Source organism: Phallusia mammillata, chromosome 8 (assembly GCF_965637545.1).
Source record: "Phallusia mammillata chromosome 8, kaPhaMamm4.hap1.1, whole genome shotgun sequence".
Lineage (NCBI taxonomy): Eukaryota > Metazoa > Chordata > Ascidiacea > Phlebobranchia > Ascidiidae > Phallusia > Phallusia mammillata.
In genome coordinates, this window is record NC_137259.1 from 17,196,934 (window position 1) to 17,221,556 (window position 24,623).

The 24,623-nt window shown below is 38.3% G+C and overlaps 3 protein-coding genes across 3 annotated transcripts; 1 reads left to right on the plus strand and 2 right to left on the minus strand.

Moving 5' to 3' along the window:
• Nucleotides 1–47: 47 nt before the first annotated feature.
• On the plus strand, nucleotides 48–7,421 carry LOC145203683 (tRNA-dihydrouridine(16/17) synthase [NAD(P)(+)]-like). The gene is made up of 16 exons (XM_080075947.1): nucleotides 48–202; nucleotides 598–835; nucleotides 983–1,139; nucleotides 1,204–1,316; nucleotides 1,380–1,513; nucleotides 1,582–1,718; nucleotides 1,849–1,967; nucleotides 2,052–2,144; nucleotides 3,326–3,399; nucleotides 3,475–3,559; nucleotides 4,999–5,103; nucleotides 5,235–5,387; nucleotides 5,595–5,679; nucleotides 6,056–6,202; nucleotides 6,791–6,979; nucleotides 7,164–7,421. Exons 2-16 carry the CDS (start codon nucleotides 614–616, stop codon nucleotides 7,274–7,276), a joined length of 1,926 nt encoding a protein of 641 aa, XP_079932073.1. The 5' UTR covers nucleotides 48–202; nucleotides 598–613; the 3' UTR covers nucleotides 7,277–7,421.
• A 29-nt stretch (nucleotides 7,422–7,450) lies between these two features.
• LOC145205603 (uncharacterized) lies at nucleotides 7,451–9,774 on the minus strand. The gene has a single exon (XM_080078335.1). It carries the CDS (start codon nucleotides 9,772–9,774, stop codon nucleotides 7,744–7,746), a length of 2,031 nt encoding a protein of 676 aa, XP_079934461.1. The 3' UTR covers nucleotides 7,451–7,743.
• Nucleotides 9,775–16,602: 6,828 nt separating this feature from the next.
• On the minus strand, nucleotides 16,603–21,574 carry LOC145205604 (uncharacterized). Its single transcript, XM_080078337.1, has 4 exons — nucleotides 21,559–21,574; nucleotides 21,312–21,486; nucleotides 20,781–21,010; nucleotides 16,603–20,570 (listed from the first exon to the last, which is right to left on the minus strand). The coding sequence occupies exons 1-4, from the start codon at nucleotides 21,572–21,574 to the stop codon at nucleotides 16,603–16,605; spliced, it is 4,389 nt and encodes a 1,462-aa protein (XP_079934463.1).
• Nucleotides 21,575–24,623: the final 3,049 nt, after the last annotated feature.

Here is a 24,623-nt window from a genome sequence, read left to right on the forward strand (position 1 = left end):
GGTGGTGCGGATTAAGTGGTTGTTTACCGGTAACACGTGATCAAATTGTCTGCGCTTTTTTATCGTTGTTGTTGTTTTTGTGAACTTGTGACTTGTGAACTTGTGAACTTGTAATTAATGTAGTGCAAGTTTTGTTTATTGTTATTTGCTTTTGCGTTACATGATAAAAAAAGGCTTTATTCCACCCACTTCTTCAGTATAGGTAAATGTTTTTGTGCGCAATATACTTTTTACAAGTAAATTGATATTTCTGACAATTTCTACAATAGCGCGATTTAGAAGTTTTGCGCATTTTGAACCTTATTATTTGACTCCCAAGCATTGTGTTATATTACACATATCCCAAGCCTCTAAAAATGGATTTTGTAAATACTGGATTTATCCCATTATTTTGGAGAAACTTTCATTTGCACAATTGAGTTTTTTTTATTTGAAATATATGTCCTATTGTCATTGTGTAGTTTGTGTCAGTCACCGGAAAATCCATGGTTGTATAGGGGTTTACACTGGATCTAATTAACATTGACCCAATAGTTATGTTTTCCAAAATGTGTTTTACCACATGCTAGTTATGACTAAAATATTGCTTTTTTTCAGATCCCACCTGCATGTTATGACAAATAGCAGTTTACAACATCCTGAAAAAGATTCGGTGGATGATGCCTACAAACTCTTCAAACAGAAATTGCATTCTCCTAAGTATGTTGTTGCACCAATGGTTGATCAAAGTGAATTGGCATGGAGAATGTTAGCAAGAAGGCATGGAGCCAATCTCTGTTTTACACCAATGTTTAGTGCAAACACTTTTATAAATGATGCAACATACAGGAAGAGGGTAAATAACTAAAAAAAATAATTTTAATCAAGATCTTGATGACTAACAAAAATACCTGAAAAACTGTACAGACAAACAGTTCATTGTAAATAAATTACTATTTTATTACTATTTTTTGTAATACTTGATTGTTTTGTACAATGTTAGGTGCTAGAAGATTTGTCATGCAAAGAAGATCGTCCCTTAATTGTACAATTTTGTGCAAACAACGCAGAAAACTTTGTCAATGCCTCAAAGTTAGTAGAAATTTTTTGTGATGGAGTTGATTTAAATCTTGGTTGCCCACAACATATTGCTAGAAGAGGTATGACAACATTTGGGTTAAAATTATTTTATGAGTTATTTTTTATTCAAAATGTCTGTTACAGGCCATTTTGGTGCATTTCTTCAAGAAGATTGGGAGTTAATACAAAACATCCTGCGTTGCGCACGACAAAAGCTGTCTGTTGTGGTTTCTGCAAAAATTAGGGTTTTTCCTGAGGTTCGAAGTTACAATTTTCCTGGTAGTTTAAGATGCCGTTTTTTTGCAACAATTTTTTCACAGATTGGCAAAACCATACAATATGCAGAAATGTTGCAGAAGGCAGGTTGTCATTTTATTACTGTACATGGTAGAACAAGGGAACAAAAAGGAGCGCTAACTGGAAAAGCAAGCTGGTTGCATATCAAAGCAGTCAAGTACCTTTTTGTCTCACAGGAGGGAAAGCAGAATTGTGTTAAACATAACGTCTTTGATTGCATTGCAGAAGTAGTTTGAACATTCCAGTGTTTGCAAATGGAAATATTCAGTACAAAAAGGATATTGACGATTGTTTACAAGAAACTGGTGTTGATGGGGTAATGACAGCTGAAGGACATCTGAACAATCCGTATATATTTGAAGGTACTAAATAATTGTTAATTGTCCCAACATAGCAAATATTAGTGATCCAATCCTGTCTCAAGTGTAGCCAAGAAAACTTCACAGGTCTGCAATAAACTGTTTTAATGACACATTTTTCCTATTTTTGCAGGAAAACAATCATATGTCAATGATGTAGTTCAAGAATATTTGAAACTTGTAAAACAATTTCCTTGCCCTATATCGTATGTCCGGACACATTTGTTTCACCTGTGGGCACATGCCTTGCAGGTCTGTATCTTTGTGACTGTAAAATTTACAAACATTTGCAAATTTGTTTATTACTAATATTTAACATCATTGTCTTTGTATTAGGTACACAAGGATATGAGAGAGAAATTTGGACAGGCTAGCACATTGGAGGATTTAAATCTCTGTAATGAAGACCTAAATCTGAGATGCATAGCAGTAAGTGCGAATTTTGGCTGTCATAATGTGATAATCCCAATAATTATGGGTCCCCTTCCTTGAAGGGGACACATCTTGATTTTACTCGATTTCTTTTTTTCTTTTTTCTTTTTTTTTCTTTTTTTTTTTTTTCTTCCCTGAAGTTTGTCCACCCCTTTTTGCCCTGAAATGTTTGATGGATTTGGATGAAACTTTCACAGATGGTAGATATAGTTATGTAGATGTGCCATCTGCTTCGTTTGTCATGATAACCCCAGTATTTACCCCGCTAGCCCCCAAAATGTAAAATGTGGTTGGTGCGCACCACAAACGTTAGTTTTGTGCGATGTTATAAAGGCAACCATATATACATTACTAATGTTTGTGGGTTGTTTGGTGGATGTTTTTGCAGTCGACAGTCAGGGGGTGTTAACAGCCTTATGACGTCAGAGGCATCAACGGTTGTTGCTCAAAAGCCCCTCCAGTGGCCAAATGTTTAAACATTTGCCGATTTGGACAAAAATTTACAGGACTGTGGATTGGGTGATTGTGGTTTGCAATTTTTTTAGTTTTAGTGTAGAGACCAATTATTTACCCCACTAGCCCCCCAAAAAGGGTGAATTGTTTAAGTATTGTTCGATTGGGATGAAATTTGGACAGTTTGTCCATTGTGCCATTGTTAGGTGTTGATTGTTGTTTTCCAACCTGTAGCCCCAACGTTTACCCGCTAGCCCCCTAAAAAGGGGGAATTTTTTAAACAATGTCTGAATTGAATGAAATTAGGACAGCTTGTGCAATTTTCCAATAATAGCAGCTGATTGTTGTGTTTTAGTCTAATTTTTCGCTATTTACCTTTAAAAATGACCGAATGGAAGAAAATTTAGATAGTTTGCACTCCGCATAGCATGTTTATTTATGCTCAGTACCAATCATTGTGTTTGACCTTACAATACCAAATATTCACATGGTTATTTGTTGAAATGCATTATTTACAACTTTGCATGTGTGGGGACCCATCAGTGTCTGCCTGCAGAAACAACTAATGTTATAAAAGACAGTGTGTGATATGGGACCCAATATAAAATAAGTGTAGGGAATATATTATTTTTTTCAAATAGGTTATAGTGTATATGCAAGGGCAATATGTGCTAAGCCACCCTTCTAATTTATGGTTAATAAATGTATGAACTTGGTTTGGTTAGGATGAGAAAAGTGGAGCATTTTCAACAAAAAGTACTCCCCACTGGATTTGTCAGCCTTACATACGACCAAACAGGTACAGTGTTACGCTTTAGGTATATATGTTGTAAATGACATATTTATCATCAAAGTTTTGTACAACTGATTGCAGGAGACCTATTCAACCACCTGCAAAAACCAATGATAATGGGGAGATTGAGAAGGATATTGCAATTTGTGAAAGTCAGAAATTATCTGTAAGTTGTGGTTGTGTAGAGCAGGGGCCCTTTGCCTGGCTTTATGCGGCTCTCACGTTGTTGTCGAAGTTTGGGGGCACTTGAATATTTTGTTAGTATGTGGCCTTGAAACTGCAACCTCATGTGGCAAACGGCTTGATTATGTTGACAAATATTCAATTGTTGTACAATGCGAATGAGACACAAAGCAACAACAACATGTCCCAAAATTTACAAAGTTTTTTCATCTGCTGTTTTTCGGGTTATGACGATCATGATATTTTATGGGCAGTTTGTCTTTTGGTCATGGGTTTGAATTGAGTGATTGTTGGTGTTGAATGCATTAGTGGCGTCGCAATGAATTTAGTATCGCCACCTTGCATTTTTGTAAATTTCGAGGCGCATGCGCGTTAGATGAAAATACCTCTTTCTCAGAAGGGAAAATCTTTTGTTTCTCAGCAGGGAAAATCTTTTAAGTAAATAATTTTTGTCAAGTTAGCCTTCAAAATGACAGAGAAAAAAGATTTTAGTACCTCCCCAGACATGCATCTCACCGCATGTTACTGATAGAAAGAGAAAAAAGGACATTTTAGTTTGTTTGTTTTTGTTTGTGGGATTCGTTGAAAATTTGTGTGTGTTAGACAGTGCAAACTATTCATGGTTGAATATGACTGGCGCGTGGTCTGTACGAGTCAAATTGTGTCATTATTATGTTTGTGTGCAACATTTAGAATCAGGGAGTCGAACCGCTTGTCATATGGGTTCAGGTTCGGTTCGGGCTCACTTGGTTTTGTTTTTAAAGGTTCGGGTTCGGTTCAGGTTTTTAAAAATGTATATTTTTGGGTTCGGATTTTGTTCCGGTTTGGGCAAATTATCCGGTCCGAACCGGTTTGCTTTTTTTAAACCGGTTCAGATTTTTATTCGTTTTAATTTAATTCTACCCATCATCTACCTGGCCTTACCAGACTTCAAAAGAATTTTGCCCGTGCACTGTTATTTTTGACACGCCCTACAAGTGTTATCTTGTGCATTCTTCAGTGCGCTGTTTTGATAAAAATCACAAAATATAAAACTGCATTTTTTACGTGTTTGGTTCCGGTTTGGGTCCAACGCCAAACAAAATATGGGGTTCAACTCCGGTTCGTTTTTTTTTAGAAAATCGTAATTAGCGGTTCGGGTTCAGTGAAACTAACCGCTCAAACCGGTTCGCGGGTTCGGGATCAGTTCTGGTTCGACTCCCTGTTTAGGATACATAAGACTAAGCACACGTCTCTCTGTGTGAGGAATGGACGAAAGCAATAAACATGTATGTGTGCCCCATGTATAATGTGGCTCTTTGTGGTTACACAGTAACAAATGTGGCTCTTAGGCTTTGACCAGTTGGCCACCCCTGGTGTAGAGTATGCAGCAAACCTATGTGATTTAAAATGATTGTTAATCTCCTAATTAATGTGTTTCAGAAAAATAAAGCTCGAAGATTCGCTAGATATGAAAAAAAGATTGCCGTCAAAAAGTTAAAACGGAAAAAAGAACATGACAGAAAGAAACAAAGGGAAAAAGCACAGGTAAAATTACCTACCCTTCATAAAGCTAAGACAGCTTTTGTGTTTTTTTTCACCCAAACACATATAATAATAATAATAATAATAATAATAATGTTTTTGTTTACGTTTTATGGCTGATTTTGTGTTTGCAGCTGCAACAAACAGAGATCCAAACTGGCAGAGTGTTGCGCAAATGTGAAAAGAAAGAAATTATTGCAGATCGATTGAAGAATGCAATGAACCAAGATGCCAGCACTATCACTGTTTGCATTGATTTGTCATGGACAGCTGCAATGAATGAAAAGGTAGTTAGTAAAGAATTTAGTGATGTGGCAGGAAAAGTTAGAAATGTAGAAATGAAAAAAACACTTTTTGATGGGAAAATCATAGTAAATCAGTGATTGTCACACTATTGGAGAAAAAATTCTGTGCAAACTACTTAATGTCACCTTGTCTTCTTAAATTACCCTTTACCAATCAAGGGATTTTAAAGGTTTACTATGTATATTCAGGAAGTTAACAAATTGGCTGGACAACTTGGGCGACTGTACGGAAGTAATCGTAAAGCTGAGAAACCAGCAAGACTGTATTTTTCAAGTATGTGCTCTTCCTCATGTGAATGTGTGTTAATATTTGTTGTACTCAACAAGAATATCTACAAAAAACAGTCCTGTGGATTTTGTAGTTTAAACTGACAACTGTAGAATAGAATTAAAGATTGGTGAACAGATCTTGGCCTGGGGACCAACAAACTTTCAACTTTTCTAAAATAGTGGCACAGATATATCTGAATAATCACTTAACAGTTAATCGTATAACCTGGTTAATTGCATGGGCACGGCAAAACAGTGGCATATCACCTGTCGACAATATTGTTCACATACTACTACTTAATTGCATAAAAAGCTGGGCAAATTGTTTATTAAATTTACCTGATTCATCTATTTTGAAAATGTATGTTTTGTTTTTGCAGGTTTCGACCATAAAGGAGCTTTGTGGAAAGAATGTATCCGAAAGCATGATGGTTTTGAAAATTATCTTGTCCACATGATTTCCCAACCCTACCATGAAAAATTTTGCAACACTGATATTATTTACTTGACCCCAGATGCTGAGGAAGGTATTGCTCAATTTCTTTTCAGCGATAAACCCAGGAAACTAATAATTAGTCATTACCAAAAAATGTTTTGTTTTCGGAAAGTTGTGACTGTTAAATAATTGTCAAGAATAGATTCTGGGCCTGCTTTGGCAATGTATGGTCTTGGATCTGCACTGTGCTTTTTATTTGTTTTGAACCTTTAGTAAAAACTGTAACTGCTCTATAGTAAAAATACTGGGTTAATTTTGTGCATTTCTACATAATGCCTACTGCAGGGGTTGGCAACCCCTGGCATGCGTGCCAAGGTTGGCACGCGAGGTGGTTTTTCATGGCACGCCAACCGATTTTCGTGTTTGTGTTAAAGTAACACTTAACCTGGTACACTGCTTCTTTCAGTTTTTTATCAAGCCATTGTCTTAAAATTCAGCCTTACATGCACAAAACACTCTGCTTTCTCTTTATTATTGATATCTTCTGGCACGAACCACCATTATTCAGAAAAACGTTGGCACGCGAGGTCATTATCACATGGAAAAACTAAGTAAATTGGCACGCGTCGCCTAAAAGGTTGCCAACCCCTGGCCTACTGTATATTTTTCACTTATGAAGCTTTGATGGAAGTCTGCCCTGGAGCTGTGTACATTCTTGGAGGCCTTGTGGATGAAACAGTTGTCAAAAAGTTAACACTGGATGGTGCCGGTGCACATGGATTTATAACTCGTCGCTTACCTGTTCAGGAATATATGCAGCGTGTTGAAGGACGGCCCAACTACTCAACAGTGTATTCAATTAACCAAGGTATGTGCGATATATTTCATGTTTTATATGTAGAAACCAAATTTGATAGTACATGTATGGCAAGGACTTTCAATTGTGATGAATTCTGTACATCAAAAATATACTTTAAATTTATAATTTTTTGTGTCCATTCTATTGCAAAGTTTAGCATCCGACTGATATTAACATGTGTTCTGTTGTTTAGTTTTTGACATACTTTTGACTTTTTACTCTACACAATGTTGGAGGAAAGCATTGGAAGCAGGAGTTCCTCCCAGAAAAGGATATGTTTTTAAAAACACTGAATCTTCATGTTAACATAAACTGCATGTAAGTGCTTGTGCACATGTACTTTTACTTAAGAAAGTTTTAATTACTTGTTAAAGTCCTGTGTAGTAAAACGGACTTTGCTTCTGGGTTGTTTATGTATTCTGTCTGTGCAATAAATAATTTTTACAAAACATGTCATTTTCGATTTTTTTATACTTGACTACAATCAATTTTTAAAAAAAACATGCTATTGCATTGCTTTACAGCTTGCAAAGGAAAGGTGACTGAAGGAACTAAAAGAAAGAAAGTTCAAGTTCAGAAAGGTCAAATAAGCTAAAAAATATGTGAACAGTATATAAAAGTAAGAACGCAGAACCAGGAGAGCATAATTAACCTAACATATATGACATTATGTAAACAAGCACAGTTAAATAGTTTGATAAGGAATACATATAGCAACTGACTTATTTCATTCCAGGTTTGTGAAGTGCAGGGGTAACTGTACAGTTCTTTAGTTAAAATATGGACATTGGAAAAAGCTGCTGGTACATATTTTGACATTCAGCTATCCTGCGTTGAAATTGGTGCTTTTTATGGCCTTGGATATCCATGTATAACTCAAACAGCCTTTTACATTTCAACTCCGACTCTTGGCAGAACATGCAACTATGTGCGTCTGTGTCATTCGTGGTCTGAATATATTTTACTATCTTCAACCGCAGCTCGATTTCATCAATAAGAGGAATGCTTTTGTTTCTGTGAGTTTTTTCAAAAGCGTCAGAAAAGTGCTTGCAAGACAAGTTTGTCAAATCCACAATGTCGGATATGTCGTAGTCACCAGGGTCGTTAAACTCGTCGGGTTTTATTTTTCGTTGGACATTTGTCCGAATGCTGGTGGCATACATGTGATGGATTCTCCCAAAACTATTTCCCGTAAAAGCTGGATTTCTTCCGATAGTATAGTCAGTACACAATTCAAGTGCAATGTCGTACTCCTTGTACCCTTGTTTAAACTTCTGAATTCGGCAATAGTGTTTACCAAGATGTGCGCGGAACTCCGGGTAGTTGGGAAATGCAGTGACAAGTTCCTGAAAAATTTCCAGCGGCTGTGCAAATCGCATTGCTTTTGCGGTTTTAAACTTTTTTTTCTCTCGTATTTCACCCTCTTCAACTAAAACTGATTCCCTCTTTATCAAAACATCCACAAATAAGCGAATGTACTGATTAGCGCTTGAACCACTACAATATTCATACTTTTTGGAATCACAACAAATGCTTCCTAAGTATTTGATAAGATCAATAAACAGATCTGCCAAATTCATTCTCAATGCAAAGCTAAGGTCTGTGCTTTCACCAATGCTTGTTGTGCTTTGTGAATCGCCATAATAAAACTCCAAGATTTCTTTTGCAACCGGGCGATGAGTTATTTTCCAAATCGCATCGAAGTCTTGAACTATGAAGTCACTTGCACACGGAATATCGCTCGGGTTTGTAACATTTTGAGGTAGGAGCTTGCCTAGCGCTGTGACCTGTAATCCTGTGTTTCCGAAATACTTTAGAAGTGAAAGATACACTAAAGTCGTCTTCCAGTATGCTTCGTCATCGGTATAGGATGAAAGTCTACTCACAACCCATTTTGTTACACTATCAAAATTGGGATAAAATGCAGCAAGGCCAAACTCGTATAGTCGTCGTTCGCGGTGATGCAAAACTACGTCGTCACGCAGATTGCTTAGAACTTTTTCACTGTTCGGTGACATTTTTGAGAAATTGCTGAAAAGTGCTTCCGCTTCAGTGTTGGTAACCAAATCAGATATGTGTAGGTCGGATGAAGGATCATCTTTAGCAACACGTTGCATGTACAACACTATTGGAGGTACTATGGTTTTATGGCAAACATCATAGACATCAGGTAGTGACTCGTTATCAATAAGTAACACTAGTCGCTGTTCTGTTTGCCCACTAATGTTATTGATAAGTATTGCTAGATTTTCAGTGTCCATGAGATCATCCTTTTGCAACACCCCACAAGGATATTTTGTGTGCAGTTTCCAAAGAACCTGTTTACCAAACGTGGTCCCCCCACTGGCCCGTGTATGCCGAACAGTTAGTACTTTTATGTATGTGCGTTTTTCTGCCAACTCCTTAATCTTATTGACAACGATGTCTTCCAGTTCCCTTTTTACAGCAACTTTTTGTGATGCAATTTCTTCCCAAGTAATTTGTTTTCCTCGGACAAAATCTGGTCCAACTGAACTTATCGCACTTTTATAGTAGTTTTGATTGACAGGCAGCAGCCCAATATATTCAGAGTTTTCAGAGGGTTGGGCAAACAAAATCTGTTTTCCACATTTTTGAGGAAGATACATCCAATGTACTTGGTCGATATGTGTCATAATGTCGCATACTTTGTTTAGGGGAATTTCAAGCAGCTCAGCATCGAAGTTTTGTTCCGATAAGAACTGAGCAAAGCTATCACGCTGTGGTGACCCTTTTGGTACACACACTACTAACTTGTCCTCTGTTGATTTTGTCACCGATGACATTAACTTTACAAGCAACTGTTTGTGTCGCACCACAGAATGAGCCACAATGGAACCATCCGTGTTTTGTTTATAAACTTTCTTTTAGTACTTTAAAAAATCTTTTGTTGGTTTTTTTCATCCATTCTTTCATACTATTGTGAATACTTGGATTGTGTACATTTTGATTACCGTTCATAAAAATCCAGTTCGTCTGGCCATTAGTTATTTTCAATGGATAACCATTTTGAGTGGATACAGCTAACTTCCTGCGGTTCTCGATTCTCACCTTAACCGCACCCAAAAAGCCTCGCCTGTAGCATGTTACATCAAAATCAAACACACGCAACCAAGGAATGCTTACAAAGCCTTCAAATAAGCAATTTCTTGTATCCAAGCGACTTGTTGCAAGAAACAAAGCATGCTGAGGAGTTATGCCTTGGAGAATACTTTTTAGTTTATCGACATCCGCAACCTGCTCACTTTTTTGATTTCGCACTAACCAGTTGGAACTTGTTTGGCGTGTTTCTATACCTGCGTACAAACAGCCTACCGTTACTCTTGTACAATTTACTTTTCGTTAATGGGCTCTGCCAAAAGATTAATGATGAACAAATTTTCAGAAAAAAGTTACTTTGTGTCACCTACATAAATTAAACACACCCTCACCTTTTTCCATTACAGAACACCTGAATTGCCACTTCTTAATTATTCTTCAATTGTAAAGTTACAAGCGACAGAATGTCCATAAGGTGTACCCAGCCGACTATGTGCAAACTGACAACTTTGTAAAATATATGGAGCATGACTTAAATTGGGTTTGTTTGCTCGACTTGGTATTAGAGCAAAACTTTAGTTTCGCCCCGAAGGTAGGCTATTTTCTACTGTTTGAAGCGATATGAATTGCGTTACATACATACACACACAGAAAACAAAAGCAAAATATTTGGATTAGGTGGTTTTGAACGAATACGACTTTGTACACATAAAAACAAGAGCCTTCTTATTAACAAAGGTCTCACTGATGGTGACATGACAAATGGTGAGCAACAGTAAGTGAATAGTCATTAGTGGTACGTGGCACTCTTTTTACGATGGCTGTCTATGTTTGCCGTGGTTGTGCGAATGTTGTAAACAAACTTCAGAGGCTATATGCATGTTATTCCGTGTGTTTGAATCGCCACGAGAACAATTTTTGGCAACTGCAAGCAACGTTACCCCCAAAGTGGACCTGGTAAGTTCATGTCCTAGTAGGATCAGGGGTCATGGGCGAAAGGGAAATATTACCGTAAAATATATCGATGGTGGTGGTGAAGTGGCACATCGGTTTGGATCTTTGGGAAAAATGCTCTAGCTGCATCTTGTAATCTTTTTGGCCAAATCGTAAATCACACCTGGTGGGACATAACAACTGCTTTCGCTTACTTGTTACATTGAATTGTACCTCGATCACTACTCATAACCAGGGGTTCACTGTGTACTTTCTACAATACATCATCCAACTCTGGCAGCCTGAACTGTAAGCTTTGTATACTACTGCCAACTCCACTTATATGTTCTTGTTGAATATCAACAAACTATCAAATGCATGACCTAGTAGCACATTTCAATTGAACTTTTGTATAATAGATGCAAGTAATTAACAGAAATTGTAAGAAAACGAAGTGGACGTACTGGTGAAGTAAGAAGCTACCGGCAACAGAAAAAGGGTATGGCGCATGAACAACTTTAAACGTGCCTGTCTAAACTTTTATGCGAAATCCAAAATTGTGACAATGGCAAATCTTTATGCTTGGACATCAATGTGGGGTCGCAGAAAAGTTAGATCCGCGATTCTTTCTCGATCGCGTTAAGATGGCATGAATTGAAATTATTTGCAGAAGGATTAACGATCCAAAAGTTTCCCTTTCGAGGATCTGCAGTTTTTGGAAAATATTTGTCAAAACTGACGCTTAGCTCTTTTATACGTTGACTTATAACAGCAAATAACTCTCCTATGTTAACAGAAGCATTTGTCACGAAGTCTTGAAAAACTGGAAACATATCGATATCGTCTTTCTGTGTATTGCTACTCCTTGCTAGTTTCATTTTGAAAGCATCAGTTTTGTTACGGAGTGTAGATATGTTGGTGTGCGTACCTTACAGAGGACTGTTAAGGTCGTTTAAGCGGCTGAATATGTTCGCTTCACTGCGCCGTTCATAACGTCGTTAAATTCAGGAGACAGTTTTCGGCAGATAAGCTTTCCCGGTGAAGAACGCAGTGTGTGATCAGCAAATCTTTGTTTGCCACTTCTCTAATTTTCACAGTTACACCTGAATGATATTTAGTCATGTTAGCAGCACCGCGTACAAACACCGACACATTTTCCCCACTATCAAAGTTGCTTTTGCACATAATTATTAAAAGACTGAAATACTTGTGAACTGGTCGCCCGTCAAGGTAGTTTAAAGACAACAAAGAAATTCTTTAATGATACTTCCTTCATTTTCATACCGAACAAAGCAATTAAGAATAGCACAATTGTTTAAGTCTGTAGATACGTCAAGTTGTATAGCGAAATATTTCGATTCCTTGGCTTTATCAGCCGTCATCTTTAGCATTTCAGTTCTTTCAGTTTCGCTCAGTGATCTTTTGAAATACGCAAGAGGCTTTACAACGAGGTTGCTATGCCGCGAGTGAAAATGTCCCTAAGCTTGGTTCCATTGCGTCGTTTGAAAGTATTTTGGCGCAGACGAAGCACATGGGAAGTGGTACTGTTTCACTGCTACGAGCAATAGTGAAACCGTGCTCCAACTACTTATTATCGTACTGCCTTATGAAGTTTCCTTTTCGCTTTTTGCTCGTTTCTGCGCAATCCATAACAACATTGTATGATCGTTTTAAGCCGTTGCAAATGTGATGCGGTAGGTTTAGTTTCATCCTCTGTCCTCACCAGTAACTCACCACTAACTGAAGTAGTAGGGCTAGTCCTTCCTCTTTCCTCACCAGTACCACTAACTTGATTTTCACTGTTGGTTTTCTTTTGAAAGAACTTGATAATACTTTTGCTTGACTCCGTCTTACTATCATATTTGGGTAAATTTCGTTCAGAAGTCTTCAGCGTTCACATACAACTGGCCTTGAATGAGTTCACGTTTAAACATTTTGGCACCTTACAGCACACTTACAGCATTGTGACGTACGACATAGTCCAAAGTAGACTCTTAACTTTGTCTTACGTCACAATGCTGCAAATTACGGAACGTGAGAAATTCTAAATCAGTTTAAAACTGGGTGTTTTATTTCTTTAATCAATGGACAAGCCTTCAACACCATTTTGCAGTTGAGATTTAAAATTGTAATATATTTGGCGGAACGGCAGAAAAGTTGACGCGGACCGGGACCGGCGGTTGAGAACCACTGGGTTAGATTACTAATACATTAGTTAGCCTATACGCTGCGAAGGATTGTGTTCGTTTTTAATTTTTTTTTGCTAGTCTAATGCCTTGTATCGAAGGTTCTGTGCTAAGCGGCTGAATGAACTTTTCTTCAATAGTAGCCTTGGCTCTAGTTTTGGTACAAGGTTGTATATTTTATTATTTCACATAGAATTAACATGTAATTGTGCACGCCAGACAAAACGTTGCTTTAGATGTTTGGAACAACGTGAAGTCGTTTGTTGTGTCGTTGTTTGTCTTTTCGTTGGAAATTGCAAAACCTCTGGTTGCAACACTGATGCACTCAAAATTCGGTATCCAAATCTTCGCAATGCTTGCCACGTTTCATGCACACAAAGAGCGAGTTTTGCGTTACACACGCGCGTCACAAGTACACAAAAACTAAGTGTATAACCGGGCAATGTTCGTTTTTTCCATACTACCGGTGAATTGTAACGAATGCCACATATCCTCTACTTTACACTACAAGCGCCGCATCAGTTTGTCTACTGCAGTGTGGAATTGGAAATACAGGCCTGTCTAAATTTTCACATGTCAAAAAATTATTTGCCAAAGCTTTCTACAAATGACAAAGAATGAGATAAGGGCAAATATTAAAAATAAAAGAAACATTGGCAATAGCCTGTTGCTCTATGTTTGGACAGAAAGCATTGGATAAAACCAATGTTAAAGACAGCAAAGAACGGGGTGATTTCCAGCTCTGTAGCAAGTTGGAACAAAAAACATATTCGGAGAATTTCTTAGACTGTTGGAGTCTGTAAATACTAAGACTGACGCCCATTGAAGAAAGGCAATCCATCAAGGTTCGACTTTCAATTAGGCCTACATTAAGGTATGTGGTAATATTGTAGATACAATACCGGTTGATCAAAGCCAACCGGATGTTTCGAATTTCACAAAGGGGCAAATCCCTCATTACGTTAATTTTTAAAACCGACTGCTTGGTTTCTTCCTTATTTCTGCAAAAGGTTTACTGTTGTCTTTGCGCGCTTTGATACACGCTTCTCTGAAACGCAATATGCCACCAATTTGGTTTCAAAAAGGTATTTATTGAAATTGTCGGGAATTTGGTCCACTCAGATATGGTAGCACTAAACAAAATAGGCGTTAGTTCGAGCAAAATTTCATTATTGTTTAAGTCGTATTTGTGACGTAAAAATTGCCTTTGAAACATTCTTACGTGAATGAATTTTATGAAACTAATATAAAATTTATCCTGCATGTTGTTGTGGTAAAACGTTTGCGAAGAATAGATTAACTTTTAGTTGTTAACCACTGGTTTTGTTTTGCTTAGGTATATTCAGTTTCATAAACATATTTAGCTTGGACCGCGACTGTTTTAGAAAATTGCGAATGGACTGTTATGACAAAAAGGTAAAAATGTTTGAAAACCTTTGCCCTAAAGTAAAAATTTGCCTCGCCTGTAGCCTACCCTAGACGAAATCTAGATTGAGGCCACCAATTATTTATTAAACTGTGGTCTTTCTCGTTCCCGGAGAACTTTATGATGGAAGGCTTTTGGTATTTTAGGCAGTAAATCTCGGTTTAGTTTCACAACAGTGTTTGGTTTTGTTGCTGTTGAACAGTACCGGGTGATTTGTCACAAAATTTATCATTTTTTATTAAAAAATAATATTTTTTTAATTTTCTGCACCCCGAAATTACTACAGTTTTGCAACGTTCTATCATACATGGTTTACCAGAAATAAAGACCCCGGCCACAATATTGTAGGGTCTTTTTAAGGAACCGCGATTTAGTTTCACGTCAATATAGTTTTAGGTCTTGCGACCAAAAATCGTATTCATCGCCCCGTGTGTGCACCGGCCTTAAATTGCACGACAGTGCCTGTGTGGCTTGTTTCAGATTAGTATAACCGCACAAAATAATTCCCCCTCTTGCACATAAATTGGGTTCTTGAACTGTGCAAACGTGAGTAAATTTTTATTTTCACTTATTCGCCAACATTGTTGCTTTTCAGTTTTTGTCGGTCGCTGTAACCTGATTGTCCTATGGCAGTTTTTTTGCCAGCTCTCTGTACGGGGCCAACTTTTCCTCCCTCAAAAAAAAATTTGACATAACATTGCGATTTAGGGATTGTTACGTTTGACCCTACCGCTTCACCAATTACCCTGCTAGCGTTCTAAACTAGTCCATAGCGTACATACACAGTTTGGAACGGTTAAACAATAAAGCCTCCCATTCCAGGGGTTCTTTGCTCAACGCTAAAAAGCCCCAAATATTGATGTTCGGGCTATATTGCTACTCAACGGCTAAACAAACAAAAATCTACGGATATACATTCTTTTAAGAAGTGCAATTTTGGAAAAAAAAATTGAAGTAGAATACCTGTACAGTATACATCAAGTGGCATTTCATTCTACATCAAAGCAAAAATGCATAAAAACTCTACTTTCGCATAAACATTTTCACCACATTATCCGAACAAAGCAAGCCAACAATAACAGATGTTTAAAGGAACAAGTTTAAAGTACAAAAATAGATTCAAATTACCGAAGTTCATTGTGTAGGCCTATGAATGTACAAAAAGTTTAGTCTAGGGGGTTCAGGATTAAATATGAATTCGGTACTTCGTTAAAGTATTTTAGTAAATTTTACCACAGAACGTTAGTGTACGCATAATAAGTGAAACTATAAAAACACGCAATTCAAGATGGGACAAATACAAACGTAGTGATATAAGAGTGGCGGTGATATACATCATACTTAATTCTACGTCAGAACTGCTGGTTCGTAGTCAAAATGCTAATGTAGCAATCTCTAAGCACAGACCATTCCAATCCATCAACACAGCCTAATAACATATCGGGCAAAATGATAAGTGTACAAAGAAAGATTCATTCAATTTTGTTCAACAATTTGTTTGGTTTAAATTTGGTTTGGTTTTAAACCAGAGCAAAAAAAAATGTTTCTTCAAAAAATAATTTTAGTTGCTCGATATGTGACATTCATAAACTTTTTTACAATGATTAGTACGTGCCGATAGCCATCGCTTGATAGGTCACTACTTATGGTGTATAGTGCTTAACTATATAAGCAGGGTTGCCATACCGTCCTTATTTCTAAGAAATGTCCTTCTTTTTGACTTGCGTCCTTATTTTGTCTTATTTTCGACAATTTTAAGTCAAATCCAGGCTACAATTGAAAGTAAACTTAGATCTTAGCTTTCGTGAGATGCACAAGAGGTTTTCTACGAACAAGGAGTTGCCAGAACAAATTGTTTCTAAAATATGGAGTGTGATATGTCACGGGTCTTATAAATGGAAAGCTTTATTCGAAAGCGTTCGTTTGTTTCCTTTCGTATGGAAACTTTTTTCAGTTGTCCTTATTTTAGGCTCAAGATGGCAACCCTGTATATAAGATTGATGTCACTAATTACGAAACCACGATGCGGTTCACTGACAAAACATGTGGCCGCATTTCGAACATTTCCCATTTTCAGGTTGATTTAACGTGATAACCTCGGTGGAAACTTTGCAAACTTTGCATCGCCTTTTTCTCAACTTTTGGATTGACTGTGCCTCAACCCCGTTGTTGGTGTTGAATGCAATAAAAAACTCCACTCTTGTTGCTTTCTCCGTGTACCGATGCCCATGCAATTCGTACTTTATTGGTGAGAAGTATATCTTGATTGGGCAATTTTTTATGGGATCTTCCACATCCAATGATATAAAACCGATCAGAGGTCGATCCGATTTTACTATGGTTCCTGTACAGACCCGAAGTTTTGTTGTAACGCTTTGTCTACTCCAGGTGTTTCTCTCTTTGTTCCATGAACCCATACCCCTTCTTGAAATTATTTTTCTTACTGTCAACTTGTCGTGGTCTGCTAGTAGCTCTTTGCTTTTTATAAGATGCTGGTCATACTGTGAACGCAGCTTCATGGCTAGAACCCTTGACCTTTCTAGGTAGTGTTTTTTGAGCTTTTGACCTTGTGAATAGACTGCTAGCAGAAAGTTGACCACGTATAGATAGAATGTGGCAAATCCAAATTCGTTTCTTGATTCCCATTGCTCCACACGATGCAGAACATCAATAAGATCATACTGGTCTGGCACCAATCTGTGCCGTATAGCATCAAGCCATTCTTGCATTTCGACACTAACGAAAACGTCCCGGTAATCATTTGACATGATGTTAAGTGTGGTGGAACTAAGAAGTTTAACGACTTCGAGAATATCTTCTTTGGTTTCTATGTCATCCATATACTTCACTTCGTTCCGTGACTTCATTTTAATGGCCGCAATCTTGCTTCTTATCAATCTTACGTTAAGGCAATAGCCGTCCGTGAATCCTTGCAGAGAAACCTTGGTGTGTTTAAAATAAGAATTAAAGTTTTGTGCGCAATTGGCGTACAGATTGTTTCTGCGCAACTCCTCAGGACTCGTGTACTGTTGACATTGGACAAGTAGCTGATCACAAGCTGCGTGGGATTCTTGTACAAAGTCCGCAAGTTGCAAATCGACGTCTTGTACTTGCCTGCTAAACGCCTTTTCAACTGTGTATTTCTCTTGAAACATTTTCACCATTATAAGGCGCACTCTGACCTCTCCTAAATAACCGTACAACCTGTTGTGCACAGAATAGCGAAGCCCTTGCGCAAAGTGACGCACAGCCTCTTTTGCTGATACAAGCGCTCCCACACGGTCCCCTCCTTTGCCTTGGTGTTCAACTTTGCGCAAGTATGAATATCCAAACATCGTGTGAAGTCTTCCTTGGACGTTGTCTTTCCTATCTTGGTTTAAATCGTTTTTGTACTGAAATTTTTTGTTTGTGTGAAGCTCAAGAGCCTTAGTAAGCGATTTTTCGGCTTCTTCAAAACGGTTGTAGATGCTACATAGGCGTCCAAGATGCGCATGGAATTCGGAGTGCTCTGGAAATGCTTGCGTACACTCCTCTAATACGCGAATTTTGTTGTTTTCATCGCCAACGTCTTCGAGCAGTCTGGATAGCAAACATCTTTTCTCAGTGCCATCTGTAACATCGACATATCTGTAGTCTCGTGTTGTCACCATGTAAGCCAAGGGATTTAACAACTTATCCGGTTGACTATTTCCAGCCACTGATCTTAAATATCCTATAAATTCTACCACAAGTGTATGTAACCCCATTTGTGCGTTGGTGGACAGCCTTCCTTGCCGGGTGTTTTCGTTAGATGGCGTCCCTCTTGTCAAAGCGAACTCGAGGACTTCTCTAGCTACAGCGTGGTAGTTGATTTTCCAGTGACCCCCATGGTTATTAATAAACTTGTTTCCGAACGTCAAATCATCAAGAGAAAGGAACTCTCCGCTGTTCGGGATTATTCGTCGAAAAACCTGACCCGGAATTCCGCACTGACCGTAATACATCAATAATGATAGGTAAACTACAATCTTTTTCCATGGCTCTAGTGCGTCACCGCGTGTTCCCATGTATCCCTGCACATATTTTCTAACCCCCTTGAATTCGTGGTTGAAGGCGGCCAACCCGAACTCAAACATTTCCCTGTTGGTTTTTCTATTTGCTACGTCCTGATACAGAGATTGCAGCGCTTTATGATTTTTTGGTGCAAACTTAGTAAATACGTCAGCTAACTTGCGTGCTTCTGACTCGGTAACATTGCCCTCTAGATAGCAACTTCCCCCTTTTACCCGCTGAGCATGTTTGATACGAATGCAAAACCGTTGTACGTGGATTATTATGACCGCATATCGGCGATTGGCAGCATACAACCTTTCAACTTCAAATTCGTTTCTTCCGTCAACCAATATCACGACTGGAAGCTCTGTCAATTTGCACATGACCTCAATCCGCTCAATCAGCCCCTGAAAGGGAAGAATGGCCATTGGAGCAACCATGCAACATGGTGCTGATTGTTTCAAAGACCACAACAATTGTCTGCCTAATGTTGTTCCTCCACCACCCGGTGAGTGAAAGATCCGTATCACCGTTGATTTGCATTTGTCAATGGCTTCGTGCTTTATGTGGTGGTAGATACTTTTATGTATTTGTCTTTCAACAGCAACTTCCTTCATAGTAATGTCGTCCCAGCTTAAAGTTCCACCTCTGACAAAATCTTCCCCTACCTTTTTCTCTGTGACGTCATGCACAGATGAAGGCACTATCTCCAGAATCCGACTAAACCAAGCAAGTTGTTGTTTTGACAGCGGTGTTTCGCCGGTGCTGTTATCTTCATTCCGTTTTGGTAAGGTCACGCCGTTTAGCTGAACTTTTTGGGGACGTGGGCAGCGCGCTAGCCAGTCTAGGACCGTTGGTTGGTCAACCACAAAAATCTGGGAATCGGAAATTTCCAAATCCGCAACAATCTGCCCCAGAGCTGTGCCCTTTTCTGGAAAAGACGGAACACAAAGAATAGGTTTCCACGACAGCGCATTAGAACGTTCACTGAATATGCGATCAAATTGTGTCAGAAAGTATTGCAAACACTTTGATTCGTTTTCATCTTCCTGGTTCCAAAGTATGAGCAGAACTGCTCTTTTACTAAAAATGCAGTAGTTAAGAAGACTGCTGCATTGGTCTTGGACTTCAGTGTGGTAGGTTTGTTGCCATTTGTACGCGGTGCCGTCAAACAAGGTATCGGCTCTGTCTTCCATTCCTTTCATAAACACCCAGTTGGTAGCTCTGTCGGACGTGAGGTGGACACCATCAGAGAGAACAGAAATGGTCAAGTCCCGTTGTTCCTTAACAGCTTCTTCAACAGAACCAAGAAGACCTTGTCCCCGACTTTGTGGGTCAAAATCAAATACGTGCAGCCAGGGAATGTTAGCAACATTTGGTAGTTCGTCGTGACACTCGACTTTGCTACAAATACAAACAAAGGCATTACACGGATTAGCAAGATCCAACGTTTTGTAAAAAGATCCAATATCTCCTGTTGAAGGATATTGGCTGGAGTCAGCGGGCTCATAAGGTTTATCAAAATCTATAGCTTCCACCCAGTTGTCGACATTTGCGGGTAACGGTTGAAATTCAGGTTCTTGGCTCGAAGAAAAACTGCTGGAACTTTGGTTTGAACTTTCTCCTAGAATTTGTGATAACGGCTCTTCAAAAACAACCTGCGGTTTGGTTAACCTTCCGGCTGAAGTGTCGTTAATTCTTTTCAGGCTCTCGATTGCTCGTGCAAGACCTTCCTCTGTCAGTGACACATTTTCGCCATTCATTAAAAAGTATGCGCAATTAGTGAAAAACGTCTTCAGGCTGCCAACCCGCAACTGTTTGAAGCCCCCGTGCAAACGTTCAAACGTCGAAGCAAACTCCGAAATGGAAATGCTGTTTTGAGCGTAGTGTTTCATACAACTGAAGCAAAGAAGTAACTCAGCAAAGAGTTTGTTCTTTTTTCCCATATCCGTCGTTTTTTGAAGTTCTGGTAAAAAAGAATTTACAGCCTTATGAAACAAATCTCTTTATGGAGTCAAATGCAAACCCAATCTAAAAACAAACGTTAGAGATTACTAAAAAGTTTTCAGACTAAAGTTTTAAAAAACTTGTTTGGTTATGTGACCGCAGGTTTTAATTGCACAGCTAAATAGCTGCGATTTCTTGCAAACGTAAATGAACATGTTATCTAATCTACCTGCTTCGAATGCAGTTTCTATGTACAATGAAATTTGCATGACAATTTCATTGATATCTGTTCCCAGTTTAAGTCGTTGAAATTGTCGCAGGTAGCTGTCAATTTGTTTTGCATTTACTGCTTGGTCGACCAGAATGAGGGTTGAACTAAATGGAAGATGTGGTGGTCCAATCAACGGAGCAAGCTCCTGCTGAAAATCGTCGAGCTTCTTCGTTTTAAAAATGACGATTCTGAACATGTAACAGGGCTGGTTTACAGTTTGTTAAAGACGTACACTCATGGCCGTGTGTACACGCCTAGCGCTGAGATGAAACTTTATCTGTTCCTTTTCGTAGCGCTATGAAAACCTTTGTGTTTGTTGTTAAGATTCACTTCGTATAAGTCAACAGCTACCAATTTTGGACAAAGGGAATGTAAATACAAATTGTTGGTCACAGTTATAGTACGCCTTTCGAAGACATTTTTGGCCAATCGGCATGGCAAGAGTATTGTTGATATAATTGAACTCATAAAATATATACGTAATCTAACCTTGTCATTCCGTGCCTTGCCAGAGACATGGCATTTTTAATTTTTGTTCTTCCTGGAACGCAACTATTAACGACTGTATAATGTTTTGCCTCCAATGCCCTCTCGATTTTGTGTTTGAACTTTTCCTGCTTGCATATTATAGATACATGTCCGTCGCTTACACCCGAGGATGAAACTACATCACGACATGAAAACAATCATAAAAATAAAGACACTAATGTAATGTTAAACATTCATAGAAACGTACATGATTGACTGTCCATGGTTTCCTTTGTCCCACGGCGAGTGGCTATTTACAAGTTATTTTCCTACTTCCAATCAACGTTTTTGGATGGTGGCAAGTACATGTAAGGCATTATTGTATGAAACTATAATCAAATAATGTTATACCTGTGTAAAGCAGCAAGATAATTTGACATCGCAAGCGTATTCATTGCGTAAAGTCAAAGGCTTTAAATGTAACGCAAAACTAGCATACTCTTTTCCAGCAAGTAGGCTACCAACGACCACGGTTTGATGTACAAAACAAGATGTTGCGTAACTTGTATTGTCGGTGGTTAAGTAACTATTTTCTCAGCCTTATATGTCGCCTACGCTGTTAGACTAAGTACATTTGATTACACCTGTCCAAGTGAATAAACCTTTCCTGCTGAAGTTTAGTGTCTGCTTAAACTATGCACGAACTGCAAAAAAAATTTACTGGCTATTTAGTCTTTTACCTTTTATATCCTGTTTAACATATTGGTTGTTGTTATTGCTGCTTATTTTGTCGGTACAATTTAGAGTAATAATTAATAATTGGGTGCAGCGGTTTCAAGGCCATGTATTTTTCTTTCACTCCCTTCTAGACACATGCACTAAGCCTATATATTGTCAAACCTGTGCTTTTACTGCATGACGTTCCAGCATGCACAAATATTTCCGGTTGTTATCAATGATGAACCCTGCTGATTTACCCACGCAACTAATCATCAAGATCAATTTTGGAATATCCATTGTTTACAGGCCTTATATCAGGGATGTGCAACCCGCGGCCCGCGGGCCACAATCCGGCCCGCCAAGCCGTTTAGTGTGGCCCTCAACAACACTCTGATTCAGAGCAAGTCAAAATGCACATTTTGACAAAAAAATCCACGCTAGTGTTCGGAATTTCCTAAGTTGCTATTTGAACAAGAATAAGCTAAACTAGCGCATGGAACTTAATTGACCGTGACCTATGGTCTTCTATTCGCACTGGGTGCTTATTGCGTATCTATACCGAATGTGACGTAATATACCTCTTTGCCTAGTAAACAATTACTTTGTTGTGAATGGCAGTGTTGCGACGAAACTTACTTGTGCCTAACATTTTAACGTTGATTTTAAACGCAAAATAAAAAAACGCAGGGGTGTGGAAATAATATCGACATGATATTATAATGCAAGCCGCACCAACAGGAGGGTAAAAAAGTGTAAATACGGAACATGAAAAAAATTTTGTGGCCCTCGCTTGATGTCCGAAATTGATTATATGGCCCACCGACGAAAAAGGTTGCACACCCCTGCCTTATATTATACTTTAGCTCACTTGTTTTTGTGAATATAGAGATTTATGGATAGGCCTAATGCTAACTACGTACATTGCAAGCTTCTATTTTTGAAAACTGCTTTGTGACGTAAGGCTTTTACATTTTTGCTTATTTTTTACTGATTGGTAATTACACTCTTATTTACAGTTACACCAACAATTACATCGTCGTTAAACCTTTATACCATCATTTCCATTAAAAAAACACAATAAATCTTACACACCTAATCTTATTATCAGTTACATACTGATCTACACCAGCAATCTCTGAACCTCTTGTGCCAGTGGCGCTCAGGTTGCTATGTTTGACAAAAGTGTACAGCTACCTGGGTTTCCCCGTCTTGGGCTGCTTGAAGCCGTGACCAGTCTCATACGCGTTCACGAGCTGGTCATGAACACAAAAATCAACTAAGCAATTCTGGGCTGTGTAGTTTGCGGAAAATTGTTTAGTAAGCTAACATTATTTGTGACTATAGTATCAAGAATTATGAAGTGTAAATATATAATATAACGATCTGAATTTGCAGCTGGTGTGCTTGTTGAATCGACCAAAACTAAACTACAACATTAACATTTAAAACTTATTTATGTACTCGCTGGATGAACGTAACTTTCACCAAGCGAAATAAACTCAACCCAACTTGACTGTGACTCTGGCACAATATAACATTTGTAGTGTGGCCTTGTCACTCCCTAAATTTCTTGTCGGTCCATAGCTTTGCGTGTTGTACGCACCTCACTTTGTTAGATGAGCAGCAGGGCATAACTTTGGTCTGTGAGCTTCACGCTTGAAGGAAGAAACTTTAGTTGGTTTGAATTACGCACAGGAAGCACTTGGAAATCATGGAATTTAATAGGACTGGGGTATTTCTCTGATGTAACGTAGAGTTTCTCAACTCGGGGTTAATTTACCACATGCTTTGGTGTAAATAAAATTGGGCAATAGTTTTGTATGAAATTAAGGCGACGTGGGAAAAATTTAATTTTCACAAAAAACGAAGTTGTGTTAACCAGATAAGCAACTTGCTGACACGGTGACCACAGAGTCTTTCGCTACCACGCACATTCTTCTTTTCAATTTATTTTGTTTTTGTAGTTCGAATATTTTGTGCGAAATAAACTTACTTAGCCTACATTGGTCTCTCTTACTTGTGATGTCAGTGCACAAATGCTATTGCATTATGCCAGAGGGTTTCATGTGATGGTAGGCTAATTAAAATTTACCCCAATTAACAAATTTTAGGTTTATGCGAGTAAATCTAAACAGCGAGTTGACAGCGTATTTGTTATCATTGTACTGTTTATAGGCCGTGATCAGTTTTCTGCTTTTTTGTTGAAACAACGATGTTGGGTTATCTCGAAATAATCCTACTTTGTAACATGTAGCCAATTCCAATTGTTAAAACCACACGTAACAAGATTTTTTTAAAAAGAATTGGTTAGGTGAAAGGTAACCTAGTTTTTGTAGAACGTAACAATTTTTATTAGAAATTATAAGTAGGTTAGACTTTGATCTGATATTTCTATGTGTAGTAGGGTGTGACCGCACATTTCAGGTTGGTGTTGGGGCGAACAAAAAATCACCTCACCTCATCCTAACGAAGTAGAGGTGTTATGAACAGAATCAGAATTTGCTGTTTACACACTTTTCACATGATTGCTTCACGGCATTCATGTCACCCCATACTTCGGGGAATACCCTGGTGACGGAATAAAGTTTCGACGCACAAAGGCATACATCGCGT